The sequence below is a fragment of the Mastacembelus armatus genome, chromosome 10 (assembly GCF_900324485.2).
Source record: "Mastacembelus armatus chromosome 10, fMasArm1.2, whole genome shotgun sequence".
Taxonomy (NCBI): Eukaryota; Metazoa; Chordata; class Actinopteri; order Synbranchiformes; family Mastacembelidae; genus Mastacembelus; species Mastacembelus armatus.
The window spans coordinates 26,079,614-26,094,031 of record NC_046642.1 but is presented as its reverse complement, the minus strand read 5'-3'; the positions used below and the strand labels follow the sequence as shown (position 1 = coordinate 26,094,031).

General features: G+C 42.4%; 2 protein-coding genes across 3 annotated transcripts in view; one reads left to right on the top strand and one right to left on the bottom strand.

Moving 5' to 3' along the window:
• The first annotated feature begins 416 nt into the window (after positions 1 to 416).
• On the top strand, positions 417 to 6,240 carry nkx1.2lb (NK1 transcription factor related 2-like,b). The gene is made up of 3 exons (XM_026330812.1): positions 417 to 737; positions 2,333 to 2,555; positions 5,495 to 6,240. The coding sequence occupies exons 1-3, from the start codon at positions 417 to 419 to the stop codon at positions 6,238 to 6,240; spliced, it is 1,290 nt and encodes a 429-aa protein (XP_026186597.1).
• A 2,802-nt stretch (positions 6,241 to 9,042) lies between these two features.
• The window catches only part of uvssa (UV-stimulated scaffold protein A), a 40,196-nt gene continuing 34,820 nt past the window's right edge, over positions 9,043 to 14,418 (bottom strand). For both annotated transcript variants that reach the window (XM_026330867.1, XM_026330868.1), the window contains exons 14-15: positions 10,978 to 11,155; positions 9,043 to 10,659 (exon numbers count right to left, since the gene is read on the bottom strand). In XM_026330867.1, the coding sequence (XP_026186652.1) occupies positions 10,566 to 10,659; positions 10,978 to 11,155 (272 nt within the window). In that variant the 3' untranslated portion in view covers positions 9,043 to 10,565. The remainder of the gene's footprint in view (positions 10,660 to 10,977; positions 11,156 to 14,418) is intronic.

Here is a 14,418-nt window from a genome sequence, read left to right as displayed (position 1 = left end):
GCAAGGCTGGAGGTCGGGACTAGGAGCGCTGTCTGCGTGTGTGTGTGCCAACACGGGATAACGGCACCGTACAAGGCAGACAGACATTAGATCACCGGAGACGAGTTGCTGCCGCGGTGGACGCGTAGGATGAAGGGAAAACAGACGGAAAGAAAAAGACAGAGAGAAGTTTAAACTTTGACGGGACCACGTCCGACAGTCCGGTGAAACCCCATAATCCAGACTCTTACCGATGGAAAGTTTAACGGGCTGAAAACATCACCTCAGACTGGATGGTGACCGGCCTGTGACGTGAAGTTATTATTTTGACATGAGTCGCATACAGTCCCTTTAAAACGCTTTGAATCTTTTCCGCTGTGCGCCGCCACTGTATTTCAGACCGGATTCTTAATATATGGGAAAGGGAGAGTGAAGTGATGAACCGGGAAAGAGCGGTACCGGGTCCCGGAGCGGACGGGGTCCAGACCGTGATTAGTCGAGACAGAGCCGTAGCAGGGCCCGTGGTGGACGCAGTCCAGCCCGTGATGAGCCGGGACAGAACGGTACCGGTTCCTGGTGGGGACGGAGTCCAGACCGTGGTTGGCCCGGACAGCGGAGATGTGCTGGACGGAGGGGGTGCTGCAGGGGAGAAGCGGCTTTTCTCTAACGCGGTGTCAGGAGGAGGCAGAGATGCACAGGCCGTGGAGAACCACTCGGAACCTGCGCCGACGAACCCGGTGCTAGTCCCGCCACAGCAGGTACATGCATGGCAGAAAACACGACGGGGGGTGAAGTGTGCAGCTGTAGCAGCACATAGGAACACCACTTTACAGAAACAATGACCAAGTTGGCTCATTGGTCACAACACTGCGTAACAGCGCCAATTTTAAGAGACAGCGTTGTCATGAAAAGTAGAAAAGTGAGGTTCGTAGAGTGACACAGGGAGCAAATCAATGTCGCGACATGCACGGAGGAAGAAACGTAAATGGAAATTAAAAGGCCAAGTGCAATGCTGTTGTTTTTATTTTCTGATGATGATGATTGATACTTTCGTCTTGTCTAAGACGATGAGGCCTTGACTAACTAACAGCTGTGGCACTGTGATGCAGAACAATCGAAAATATGACAAATGTAGATCCACAGAGGGAAACAGGCTTCTCCTTCGCACTGTTCCGCAAAAAGCAAATGAAAAACGGGCTGTTACAAATCTGAATGTAGGTATGTATAAATCCAGCCTGTACACAGTATAGACTCATCTTTTTGAATTTAAATTCGATACTTCGCAGATTAACGAAAATTCTCTAGACTCTGTTTAAAATACGTCATTTAAAAACGTGAGTCTGTTTCTCCGTAAATTCTTCCTATTTACAGTATTAGTTGAAATTATTGTGACCTCCAGCGCGTCTTAAAAAAAGGATTATTCCGCTTACCCACAGCGCTGATCATATGCTGTTGTGCCATTTTTCTTATCACCAGATGTTAATAGGCCCCGTGGCGCTCCCCGCGTGCTCCCTCAGATTATTTCAAGAGAGAATCATAATATTATTAATGTGGGATTATTCATGTCGACATGCTCCAGAGTGGCCTCATTAATAAATGAATGATCCTAATCAGGACGTAGTGCAGGGGAAAGCCACGCTGAGTCTCTGCGCCCCCTTTTATCTCCTTAACACACTCTGACACCTTTTGGCTGGACGTAAATCTTAAGGCAATCAATTCATATTATCATATATAATAGTACACATGGTGTACACATGCAGGGTCAAAAAGACGAAAGTTGTGTGAGTTCATCAGAAATTCATGCTGTGATAGAAGTAAAAAAATAAATGGCGTTTTTAGGAAGAAAATTTGAAAAGCACTTTGCCTCGTTGTTGCGCTCATATTCTGATTCTTTTCAACAGTACGTGTCCAAATACAAATGGGACTGATTTGTTTGATTCAGCATTCGTTTGACCGCTGCATGTTGATACAGGAAATGTAGGGAGCGTCCGTTTCATTGGCTCTGATGTGTGTGCGGTGCTCAGGCCATAGTTTGTGTCAATATACTTTACACTAGCTACAAGTATGGGGAAGAATTATTATTAATATTTGAAAATGAGGTCAATTGTCTAAATGAATAATAATAATAACAGCCTAATAATAATAATAATAATAATAATAATTCGATATGAGTTTAAAAACATAGGCCTACAATTCAGCGAAGGCTCCAGACTCCTTGTGTTTGGAGCATTTTTATAGCAAGGGCCGAAGAAGAAACAGGCTACAGGAAGCTCAAACAGCAGCTGAGCGCCTGACTATCAGTTTTTAAAAATTGCTTACAGAATGTGACGAATTCCGATGTGTTATTTGTCAGGGCCCCAACGGGCACCGGACCACCTCATTCTCCGTACTGGACATCCTGGACCCTAACAAGTTCACGAGCAGTCGGCGACACCAGCAGCAGCAGCACGCGAGTCACCGGGGTGAGCGCGAGCCGAGCGCATACGGAACGGAGAACCGGAGAGGGGGAGCCGTGGAGCGCGAGCCCAGCCTGGAGTCCAGCAAAGGCTGCTACGGTGCAGAGGACTACCAGAGCAGTAAGTCTGCGTTGATACGGAAAGAGCCTTTAAAACAGCCCTTTAATTAGCCCTAGCAGTTCCACTCGTTTGTTTGTTTTGCTTTCATCTCCGCCTTCAGTGGCCACGTTCCAGCTCTTTGCTTCACCTTCAGTTTGTTCTCAGCCTTTTGGTTCTCACTGTCATATTGAAGTAGTTTTCAATAAATTAAATTTCACTAATAATAAAAAACTTTTTTCGTTCGCCGCCTTTTTTTTTAATTCGCTTTATTCGATTCGGTGTCAGGGTAGGCCTGTATGTTTGTGCGCGTCATGACTTTTCTTAACGTATTCTTTTCGCTTCTCTGCATCAACACTTTTCCACGGGACGATCAGTTAAGCGACTTTTCTGTTCCGTGGACATGTCTATTTACAGGGAAGATGTATCTATGCGATATGGAGGGAAGTGTTGATTTATTGATGCGTGGCATGGAAACGCTATTTCGAGTTGCGGCTGAGGCACCGACAGTTTCTGCAGAAAAGAAGCGTATTTTGGAGTGTGAGTGGCGCTGTGCGGCCCGGTAGGTGTCAGGAAAGAAGGGCAGGGATGGCTGCAGGAAGAATGCTCACCCTGAGCCAGAGGAAAGACAAACGCCTCCACGTTGACTGAAGCCCGCTTAAAAAAGAAAGAAGGCACGAGGTAATTGGCAGCGGTGCGCGTGAGCGTGCGAGTACGTGTGTGATCAGTATTATTGATTGGTGAATATCTGTTTCAACCAGCAGTCTGTACTCTGTGAGTGTGTGTGTGAGTGAGTGAGTGAGTGTGTGTGTGTGAGCGCCTCCATTCAAACCCATTAGCTCCAATCAACTCTGTTTCCGTTTTTTGCGCTAACGCTGCTGGAAACAGCCATTTCTCTAACCCCCGCTTCATCTTGGCCTGTTCTTTTCTCTGCTTTTTTCTCTCCATTTTTCTCTTTATTTTCTCTGTTGAACTCTCTCCTTAATTTCACTTCATTTTTCTGGTGGAAAGGAATGAGCTTACATGTCAAACATTTTAATCTAAAGGAAAAGTTTGGCGTTCTGATTGTTTCCAAGAAGAATTTTTTTTTTTTTTAAATTGTCCTGTACACAGAGAAATCAGAATAAAACAATTGTTTTAATGTGGGCTACTGAATCTTAATATATTATATGCTATAAAAACCTAACTACAATATTTGCTAACTGTTCCTATAGGCCTGTGTTGAATTTATTTTTGATGGAGGCCTAATTTTCAGTCAGAACACTCATTTGGAAAGAAGACAGGTAAATATGTCTTTTTAGGCTACAAGCTGAAAACATAAGCATTTATAAAAATGAGCTGAAATTAGTGGAAGCCTGCATTTGTTTAAAATACTGTAGTGTGCATTCACTAATATTACCTACTAATTAAAAATGATCAAAATGAAACATGATAAACAGTTTTGGGCCCACAGTGAAACTGCATTGAGATTTCATAAAGATTTTCTTTAAATGTGTGTGTGTATGGTTTTTATATGATACATATGATATGATATTTTATGCCACAAATCCAGAACATCTGGAAGATGCTAAAATGTGTTGGCTATTTTAAAACAAGCACTCATTTAAAAATAACAAATAAATAATACATTTCTTTCTTTTCTGCTGACGACTTGTTTTCTGTGTTTTCAGTGTTAGGGTTTTCAGGGTAGAGCAGGTGAAATTTCTCTGATTAAAAATCAAATATTAAATAATGAGTATTTTCATCACACTTTTTAAATATTTCTGAAATTTTGTATTTCCAGATTTTCTCCCCATTTTCTCCCCCCAAGACTGGATTACTGGCTGAATAATTGTTTTGTAAAATCCATTGTCTCCAGCTGTTTTACTCACTGCGTTCTATTTTTTTATGTACCTGTGTCAAAGTCCAGCCTTGATATCCCTAATTTTTCAGTTGCATACACATTCTTAAATATATGACAGACCAGCAGAAACTAACTGCCACACAGCTAACCAGAGAAGATGGGATTTTAGCTGACATAACGCAAAGGTGCACACAGAAAAGAGCATGGGCCCACAGCTGGGTTTACCCCTCCAGTGGATCATTCCTGCTCTGAACGATTCATTTATTAGTAAGGCTGAGCTAGATAATCTCCACATGTTTGGAGATATAATATAATAAGTTTAAATGGTGATTAGTTCCACCGGAAGAGTAGCTTTGAAAGTTTTAGTAATCTAATTAAAAGATTTAATTAGACATATAAAGAATATGAGGAGGTTTCACTGTGTGTGTTCACATTTTCCTGCTGTCAAATTCAATTTCTACAACTGATTTTTTCAGAATGGATTTATTTTGTGCTGCTCTGTGCTACTTCAGATTTATGTTTGTAACCGTATTGAATAGTGACATGATAAAGCCTGTTTAATTCTTATGATATTTATATGGTGAAAATTTCTAAACATATTTTATTTATTTATTTATTTAAACTGGGACAATACACATTTATAAACATGAACACTATGAGTCATGTGAATATGTCCGATTTCTTTTTTATTTGACTTTAAAGAAACAAGCACAAATGAAATGAAACAGCATATGAATATTCTAGGCTGTAAGTCAAATCATAATGATAGAAACTAAAATCAGCAGGCTACATATACACAGAGTGGGAGATGGAGGGGATCAGAGGTGGCCCACAGTTCATCTTTAACTCTGGGCCCCATAGCTGGTTAATCTGGTCCTGGAGGAAATTCTACCTTTACGAATCAGCTGATGGTCTCAGGTTCACTTCTGCTGCACAGACATCTGCTGCACAGACATCTGCTGCAGCAACGTGCTCAGTAGGTCTGTTGAGGCTCAAGGACAGCAGCATGTTGTGGCCACTACAGGAACTGCAGTTCAAACCAACCTAGCTTCATTAGCTCTCTGCCTTCATGGAGTTTAATTCTGATCACAATCTGAAACTGTCTTTGTTGTGTTTCCAGAGGAAGGATTTGTATACAGAAGCCCAGATGAGGATGATTACCACAGATCTGGGACCCCGGACTCAGACGCTCCAGATGCCCACTACAGCAGTGAGGAGAGCAGCTCAGCTCTGCCCAGTAATGGAGACAGAGATCTGAGCCAACACAGCCACCAGGACTCCTCAAGAGACACCAAGAGCCCCGGAGGAGGTCCTACCGGCCAGATCAACAACGGCCAGACCAACGGGGGCCAAGGGCCCAAGCCCAAGAGGAAGCGTTCAGGCTCAGACTCCAAGTCAGGGAAGCCCCGTAGAGCCCGGACTGCCTTCACCTATGAGCAGCTGGTGGCACTAGAGAACAAGTTCAAGTCTACTCGATATCTGTCGGTGTGTGAGCGGCTCAACCTGGCCCTGTCACTCTCCCTGACTGAAACCCAGGTCAAGATCTGGTTCCAGAACCGTCGGACCAAGTGGAAGAAACAGAACCCCGGCGCAGACACATCTGCCCCGACTGGAGCAGGGGGAGCAGGAGGTACAGGGGCCACAGGGGCAGGAGCAGGAGGAGGCCTGGGGAGCCTCAGCCCTCTCAGCCCATCCCCTCCAGTCAGTGGGCACCTGGCCATGCACGCTGGCTATGCCAGCCACCATCATCCCCCCACTGGCAGCCTGGTCCAGCTGCCTTTCCTCACCGCCAGCCATGTCCTGTCCCCCTTCATGCTAGGGACGCAGAGCTACGCTGCCCCCGCCTTTTACAGCACACACCTGTAGACACACACCTACCTGCTGTGGAGTTCAAAGCTCCATACACACACGCACACACACACACAAACACGCACTTATACACTGAGGCCAGACAGACTATAATAATTCAGTGTATGAACTGCAGCACAGCAGAGATTCAGTGTTCAGCTCTGCTCTCCTTTTTAATACCAACCTTTGAAGGCTTTAATTTCAACTGATTATTTTGATAGAATGTGAATATCTACCAGAAACTGTACACAAATCTATGTTCTAGCTTCCTATTCTGAATGCTGTTTTAAAAGATGTAATAGACAAATAGTTGATTTCTCGTTTTAAAAGTCTGTATGAACACTGAATGTTTATTTATGACATAAGGAATGGCTTGATCTATTGTCAGTACCATGTAATGCCACTTGTGATTGATTTCATTTGAAATGTTTCTGTTATTTACTGATTCTGTTGACAGTTTCCATAAACTCCATGGATGTACTGAATCTTCATCTCAACATGATATCGTCTTTGATATTAAAATAATGACAAATAAACATTGAAAACTAGCCCAGTGAACTTATTTTGACCTAAACCTTAGGCACCAAAGCTACACAAAGTCTAAGTGTAATTGACCTACTGTACACTTGAGCAAATCAATCCACTAATTTGATTATTATATGGTGTTTCATTGAAAATGAATAAACCCTTGAGGTCCTGTTAGACAAAGCATCGGTATCTGATGAAAAAGGTGAACTTGAGAGCCATAAGACAGAACCAGTGATGAGGTTTTATGCACCAAAAGTACATGTTTGAAGTGATATGGGTTTAAGAACTAGAACTACTTGGTTAAGTTTAAAACCATAAAAAGACATAGCTTTAGCAAAAACCAGAACAAAACAAAAAAGCCTCTGTGGCTGAGGTAGACAGCTAGGAACAGTTCTGGAAATTCTGCTAGATCTCATACAGATGCCAAAGCTAGCTCTTTTTATTGTTACCTGATGCAAAAGGAACCTGCCAAAGTGTCCATACATGACGCCCTGCTGAATCAGTTACAGTGGGTACGGAAAGTATTCAGACCCCTTTAAATTTTTCACTCTTTGTGTCATTGCAGCCATTTGCCAAAATCAAAAAAGTTCATTTTATTTCTCATTAATGTACACTCAGCACCCCATCTTGACAGAAAAAAACAGAAATGTAGAAATTTTTGCAAATTTATTAAAAAAGAAAAACTGAAATATCACATGGTCATAAGTATTCAGACCCTGTGCTCAGTATTGAGTAGAAGCACCCTTTTGAGCTAGTACAGCCATGAGTCTTCTTGGGAATGATGCAACAAGTTTTTCACACCTGGATTTGGGGATCCTCTGTCATTCTTCCTTGCAGATCCTCTCCAGTTCTGTCAGGTTGGATGATGAACGTTGGTGGACAGCCATTTTCAGGTCTCTCCAGAGATGCTCAATTGGGTTTAGGTCAGGGATCTGGCTGGGCCAGTCAAGAACGGTCACAGAGTTGTCCGAAGTCACTCCTTTGTTATTTTAGCTGTGTGCTTAGAGTCATTGTCCTGTTGAAAGGTGAACCTTCAGCCCAGTCTGAGGTCCTGAGCACTCTGGAAGAGGTTTTCTTCCAAGATATCTCTGTACTTGGCCGCATTCATCTTTCCTTCAATTGCAACCAGTCGTCCTGTCCCTGCAGCTGAAAAACACCCCCACAACATGATGCTCCCACCACGTTTCACTGTAGGGATTGTATTGGGCAGGTGATGAGCAGAGCCTGGTTTTCTCCACACACACCGCTTAGAATTAACGCCAAAAAGTTCAATCTTGGTCTCATCAGACCAGAGAATCTTATTTCTCATAGTCTGGGAGTCCTTCATGTTTTTTTTCGCAAACTCTATGCGGGCTTTCATGTGTCTTGCACTGAGGAGTGGCTTCCGTCGGGCCACTCTGCCATAAAGCCCCGACTGGTGGAGGGCTGCAGTGATAGTTGACTTTGTGGAACTTTCTCCCATCTCCCTACTGCATCTCTGGAGCTCAGCCACAGTGATCTTTGGGTTCTTCTTTACCTCTCTCACCAAGGCTCTTCTCCCACGATTGCTCAGTTTGGCTGGACAGCCAGGTCTAGGAAGAGTTCTGGTCGTCCCAAACTTTTTCCATTTGAGGATTATGGAGGCCACTGTGCTCTTAGGAACCTTGAGTGCTCAATTCAATTCAATTTTATTTGTATAGCGCCAAATCACAATACAAATCATCTCAAGGCACTTTACAAAAACTAAAACTAAAAACCCAACAATTCCCTTATGAGCAAGCACTTGGCGACAGTGGAGAGGAAAAAACTCCCTTTAACGGAAGAAAAAAACCTCCAGCAGAACCGGGCTCAGTTTGGGCGGCCATCTGCCTCGACCGGTTGGGGTGAGTGGATAGAGCAGAGAGAAAAGAACAGCAACAATAAACAACAAATAGACACTGCAAGTTGGTGGGGCCAGTAACTGCACATCAGTGATAAACAGCTCCAGGACCAGGGACACCTGCAGAAGGTACAGAGAGAGAGAGAGAGAGAGAGAGAGAGAGAGGGAGGGAGAGAGCACAAACTAGGGGAGAGAGAGAGCACAAGGTTAGTAACATTCAATGGTGGAATATACATGAGGTGGGAGAGAAGAGGAGGGGGGGGGGGGGGGGGGGTAGGGGAGCTCAGTGCACCGATGGTCCTCGGGCAGTCTAGGCCTATAGCAGCATAACTAACTAAGGGATGGTTCAGGGTTGCCTGAAAAATTTAAAGGGGTCTGAACACTTTCCGTACCCACTGTATATGCATTACAGATATTTAAGTAAGCAACACAAACCAAGCCACAGGGAAGCTGCACGCACATTTAACTTAACAATGGCAAACAACAGTGCCGACAACAACAAATACAGTTAAGGTTTAACACGTAGCCTATTAAAAACAGAATGAGAAAAACCTATCTATAAGCAGGTGTTTGGCGAGTGCTGACGCCACCACCACTGGCAGACATTATCCCATAATAAACTTTTGAATTCATTGTCCCCTCCAACTGGCCCAGGTCCAGAGGCAGCAAAGCAGCCCTAAAATACAATGGTCCCTGCAGCATACTTCATTGTTGGGATGGTCTTTTCATGTTGGTACATGGTTCTTTTGTTTTTTTAACACCATACATAAGTGCTGTGTGTTCTTCCCAAACAATTCTACTTTCATTTCATCTGTCCACAACACATTTTCCCAGCAGTGTAGAGGGCTGTCAAGGTGGTCTTTGACAAACTTTAGACTGCTGCGATGTTTTTTGGAGAGCAGTGGGTTCCTTTGTGCTGTGCTGCCATGTATACAATGCCTGTTCAATGTTTTGCATATGGTTGAAACATGAACAGAGATGTTCACCAGCTTCAACAAATCATTCAAGTCTTTAGTTGCTATTCTAGAGTTCTTTTTTTTTTTTTTTTACCTCAGTGAGGATTCTGCATTGTGCCATTGGGGAGATCTCTGCTGGGCGCCCACTCACCCAGCATGGCTTGCCTCAGCTGATGCTGCTTGTGAAGCGCACAATCACATGTGATTATTGATTATTTGGGGCCTTGGCAATTTATTTATTTTTTGTTGTTGTTTTTTTGAAGCACTCTGTACCCTACACCACACAACCATCCCAACCCATCATAGTGATGTCTAAAGCCTAAAGCTCCTCATTCCAAAACCTAAATCCATTCTGATCTAAAAGATGAGCAATGTAGGAATAGGCTTTTATGTTGTTGTCTTACCAAATTAAAATGCAAATATGAAACTGAATTCACTGACTAATGATCACAGTCATTCTCAATTATCTCCTAAGTAGCTGTCCAGTCAATATTGTGCTGCAGGTCTGTGCGCTGAATTAACCTTGAATTACCCTCATTAAAGAGGAGGATAAGAGAAGGACACAAGCGCAGCAGGCTGAGGAGAGAGACATACAGTTTTCTGTGGTACAAATCTTGTTAACCTGCAGGATGGTCATTTACATCACATGGCACGTACAAAGCAAATACAGACTAAGAATTCAGTTATAAAAAAGTAAGTTATATAAATAAAATATTTAATCTAACAGGTACAAAGTTGATACAACATGAAACATTTGTCATAAATGGCCAAAAGAAATTGTTTGAGTTTGTGGTGTGTCCAAAGCTTCATGTTCATGTTCAGTAGATTTAGAACACACTAATTCAGAAAAATTTTTGCACATTTGATTATGATCACAATTTAAAACATAATTTCAGTCCTGTTAATTTGATTAATTTGCTGTGCACACCAATAAATAAACTCTTTTTAGTCAAACATCTGTTCCTAGTCAAACAGAAGCACTCAGTCCATCTTGTTGGAGCTCAGTTGAGAGCATAGTTGAACTGGTTGGAGAACTTTTCATGTTTTCTTCTGTCAGCTTTACTCATCATCTGAGCTACTTTGCGCATGGTACTCCTGGTGGGAGGGAGAGAACAGAGAACAGGAGAGGAGGGTGGGAAATGAGAGGGTGACCACAATAGAAAACCATAGAAAAAACAGATAAAGGATAATATCTTACTACACAACAAAATATATGTTGAAAAGACATGGCTGGGCATTGTGAGAGATTATAACATTACAAAATACACCCTGTATGTGATTCCATTTTGTTTACCTAGTTCCTGCACACACTGTGAGCTGACAGACCTGTGGTCTTTCTTATTTATTTTTTGCAAATAAACTTTAACAGTGGGAGCTTTTATAGAACGCTGTTGCTGCAGTGACTTTACATACTTGTTGAAGACTTTTTTCTCCAGTCTGGAACGGGATGTGTTGGCACTCTGCTTCAGGTCACTGAGGTTGGGGTACTTCTTCTTCTTCTTCCCTTTCCCTTTTTTACCGGCTCTGTCAGAACTGAGGTTTTCTCCCGTTGCTGCCTCAATGTCTCGCATCAGCTCAGCATCACGCCAGTCTATGGCAGAAAGGAAAAATTATTTAGGTGATCTTTAAAATGAAAACGTTGTCAAGATGTGCTAGGGCAGTGGTTGCTCCTGCTTTATCTGTCCCCTCAAACACAAGCACACATGCACGCTGGCATGGTAGAAAGCTACATTGAAAATATGATACCATTATTTTAAGCCATTATCTTTATTGTTTATATACCATTAGTAAGAAGAAAAGTATAGACCATTGAAAACTTCCTCCAGATGTTTATAAGGGGAATATCATTTGAGCTCACGTTCTATTAAATATGCTGTAAGAAAGCAAGACTAAGATTTGACTGACACAAACTAGAATGCTTGAATTGTACTACACTGAAATTAATAAATTAATAAAATCATCACTAAAATGGGATTAAAAAGGATCACAAAGAACATTTTTGTCAAAGAAATGAAACCAAAATAAATCTACTACCCAGAGCCTTCTTGCTGTGAGGTGACAGTGGTAACTGCTGCAGTGCCACATGCTGCCCTGTCTCCAAAAAAAAAAGTGTTTTACCTGGTGAAAATTACAAACTGTTGTCACTGTCTGTGTCAGTTTACATTGTTTGTATGTAATGAAGTTCTTCTTTTAAACAACAGTTCTCTATATACAGCAATTAGAGACAAACTTTAACAAAAAGTCATTTGACTGAAAAATGTAATGACGTAATTAGAGCTGATAATATAAATGAGCTCATCCTGCCCAGCTTTACAAACTATAAGTAGTAAACAGTGTATCGTACAGGCTCATTTGGATCCAATTCTGGTGTTAATGAAAAGTGTAATGTCATAATTCTGGCTGATAAAGTAAAAGCGTCTGTACTGCAGAGTAATGACGGTCTAAACGAAGAGACACTTCTAGTTAATGATGTACTGCAGTGGAATTAGAGATAAATCTGCAGTAATGCAAAGTAATTACACTGTGATTGTGACGGGACTGAAACTGGGCTCTCTGCTCTGTCAAAACACTGACCCCTGCTCTGTGTGTGTGTGTTGGGGGTGGGGGGGTTATTAATCAGCCGGTCTGACCCTGGGTCTTAGTGGCCCTCTTCAACTATCCCTCACACACACACACACACACACACACACACACACACACACACACACACACACAACACACCCACACACACCCACACACACAGAGAAGTAATTGAAAAGCAGATGGTGTATTTTGGTGAATTGTTACAGCTAAGGGAGGACCAGCTGGATTTACATTGTGTGTGTCAAAGGAGTATGTCCTCTATCACATTGTTGTGATCTTAATTTACAATATGGAGATTATAAAAAAAGGAAGAAAAACAAGCAAAAATGAATAGAAAGAAACAAGGAAAGAAAAGAAGGAAAAAGGAGAGATGGCCAAGAGAGAAAGACAGTCTTCTGAATTTAATCAGTGTTGCAGCAGGGCTCTTTTCTCTGTCAACACCTCTTAGTCCCTCCAGCTGGGGTCTGTGTGTGTGCATGTGTGTCTCAGGGCAGGGGCCAGCCCACACACATCCACTAAGGCATCTGGGGTCTTTGGTTTGTTCAGACGTCTCTCGGCTACGCGCCACTAAGCACAGGGCCTCTGTATGTGTATGTGTGTATGTGTGTGTGTATGTGTGTGTGTGCGTGTGTGTGTGTGTGAGAGAGAGGGACAGCGATAGAGACAGAGAGAGAATCCAGAGGAGAACAGTGTAGAGTGGAGCGTCAATTCCTCTCATCTGTCAGTCAGCTGCATGAATTCTGAGCAAAACCTCCACAAGTACAAAATAAGACCCAACATTTGACTCACTTTTACGTACATTGTAGTGATTAGGTGCCAGGTAACAGCAAAACTCACTACATACGTCTCCGTCCCTTTTGTAAACTTCTTAGATACTGTGTAGGGTGCCAGCTTTATCAGAGTTAGGTCTACCTTCACCTGCTAACACTGTCACTCCACTGTCACCAAGTGCTGCTCATAAGTGATTTGTTGGGTTTGATTTGGTGCTATACAAATAAACTGAAAATTGAATTGAGTTGAAACTGAAAAATGATCAGGTATGAGCACCTGTGACACTGGGACTGAAGTTTTTCTACTGCACATGCATGACCTATAGTGACCGAAGACAGTATCAGTCGGCTGAGGTTCTAATTTAATAACTGCTGTAACAACTCAATTTCCCCCTGGGATTAATAAAGTACTTCTTCTTCTTCTACATGTGATGACACCTAAACCCAGCTCCCTGACAACTGAACCAAACAGGTGCCAAGCTGGACCTTTGAGTTCAGGTTTGAATCCCACAGAAAGAGGAAGTAACATGTCCAGCTCAGCTTTTACACATTGCATACCAGTAAATATCCAATGAATTGAACTGAGCAGAAGACAATGCTTTATAAGTACTGCTATATCTGTATTTTTTAACAACACAAAAGAATCTGGACTGCCTCTTTCCCCACAGAATCTGCTTTTGGACCAGAGGAACTTATTCAAAGTTCCTGGAACTGTTGGAAGAAGTTCCCTTTATTGTGTGTGTCTGCACTGTAGGAGCCTTGAACTATAAAAGTTCTTAGGACGCTGTTTTGGGGAACCTATATTTACAGTACCAGTCAAAAGTTGTATATATTGTATATATTAGCTCCTACTTTGGAGTAGATACTTTTCAGTACAATAGGAACCACAGTGATTCATCAAATGCTAACTAGCCAATGCAGAACAGGCAACCAGCATTTTTAAAAATAAATGTTAGTAGTGATGTAATGTAAATCTTTGCTAACAATATTGTTGAAGGTCGTGCAGAAGTGATGTCACCATACCATGTCATCATCAGCTGGCTTTAGTTAGTGCAGTGGGAATGTGAACTAAAAAAAAAAAGACCCTAAGGGCTGTAGTTCTTGGGTTTGTTCTTGAGTGGGGGAGTTCCTACAACTGAAGAACACCTATAGCAGCATATGAGTATTTTGATTTACAGGTGCAATTAAAATAATGTTTCTGAGTTCCTGCCTAATGTAGAGCTCCCAGTGGATTGGTCACTTTTTTCTGATATTGTGAAATGACGAGTTCACCCTGTACTACAGCCACTCCCACAGCACACACTCCTGTCCTGGACACGATCCAGACAGCCATGTGTCTCCTCTGATGAATGTGACCACCTGCTTCTATTTGTCTATCAGGGAGGAGCTTCATCAGAAGGCTCATGATAAACCTCCCTGCACTAGCGACTTCGGCAGACATAAGATGGCTAATAAGAGTGACTAATATGACTAGCAAGTGCAAGTAAATGATCCCTCACCA

Excerpts from the sequence above, each read along its gene's own strand:
- nkx1.2lb (XM_026330812.1), top strand. The coding sequence starts at position 417 with ATGAACCGGGAAAGAGCGGTACCGGGTCCCGGAGCGGACGGGGTCCAG. Across the intron at positions 738-2,332 it reads TGCTAGTCCCGCCACAGCAG|GGCCCCAACGGGCACCGGAC; the intron begins GTACATGCATGG and ends GTTATTTGTCAG. Across the intron at positions 2,556-5,494 it reads TGCAGAGGACTACCAGAGCA|AGGAAGGATTTGTATACAGA; the intron begins GTAAGTCTGCGT and ends TTGTGTTTCCAG.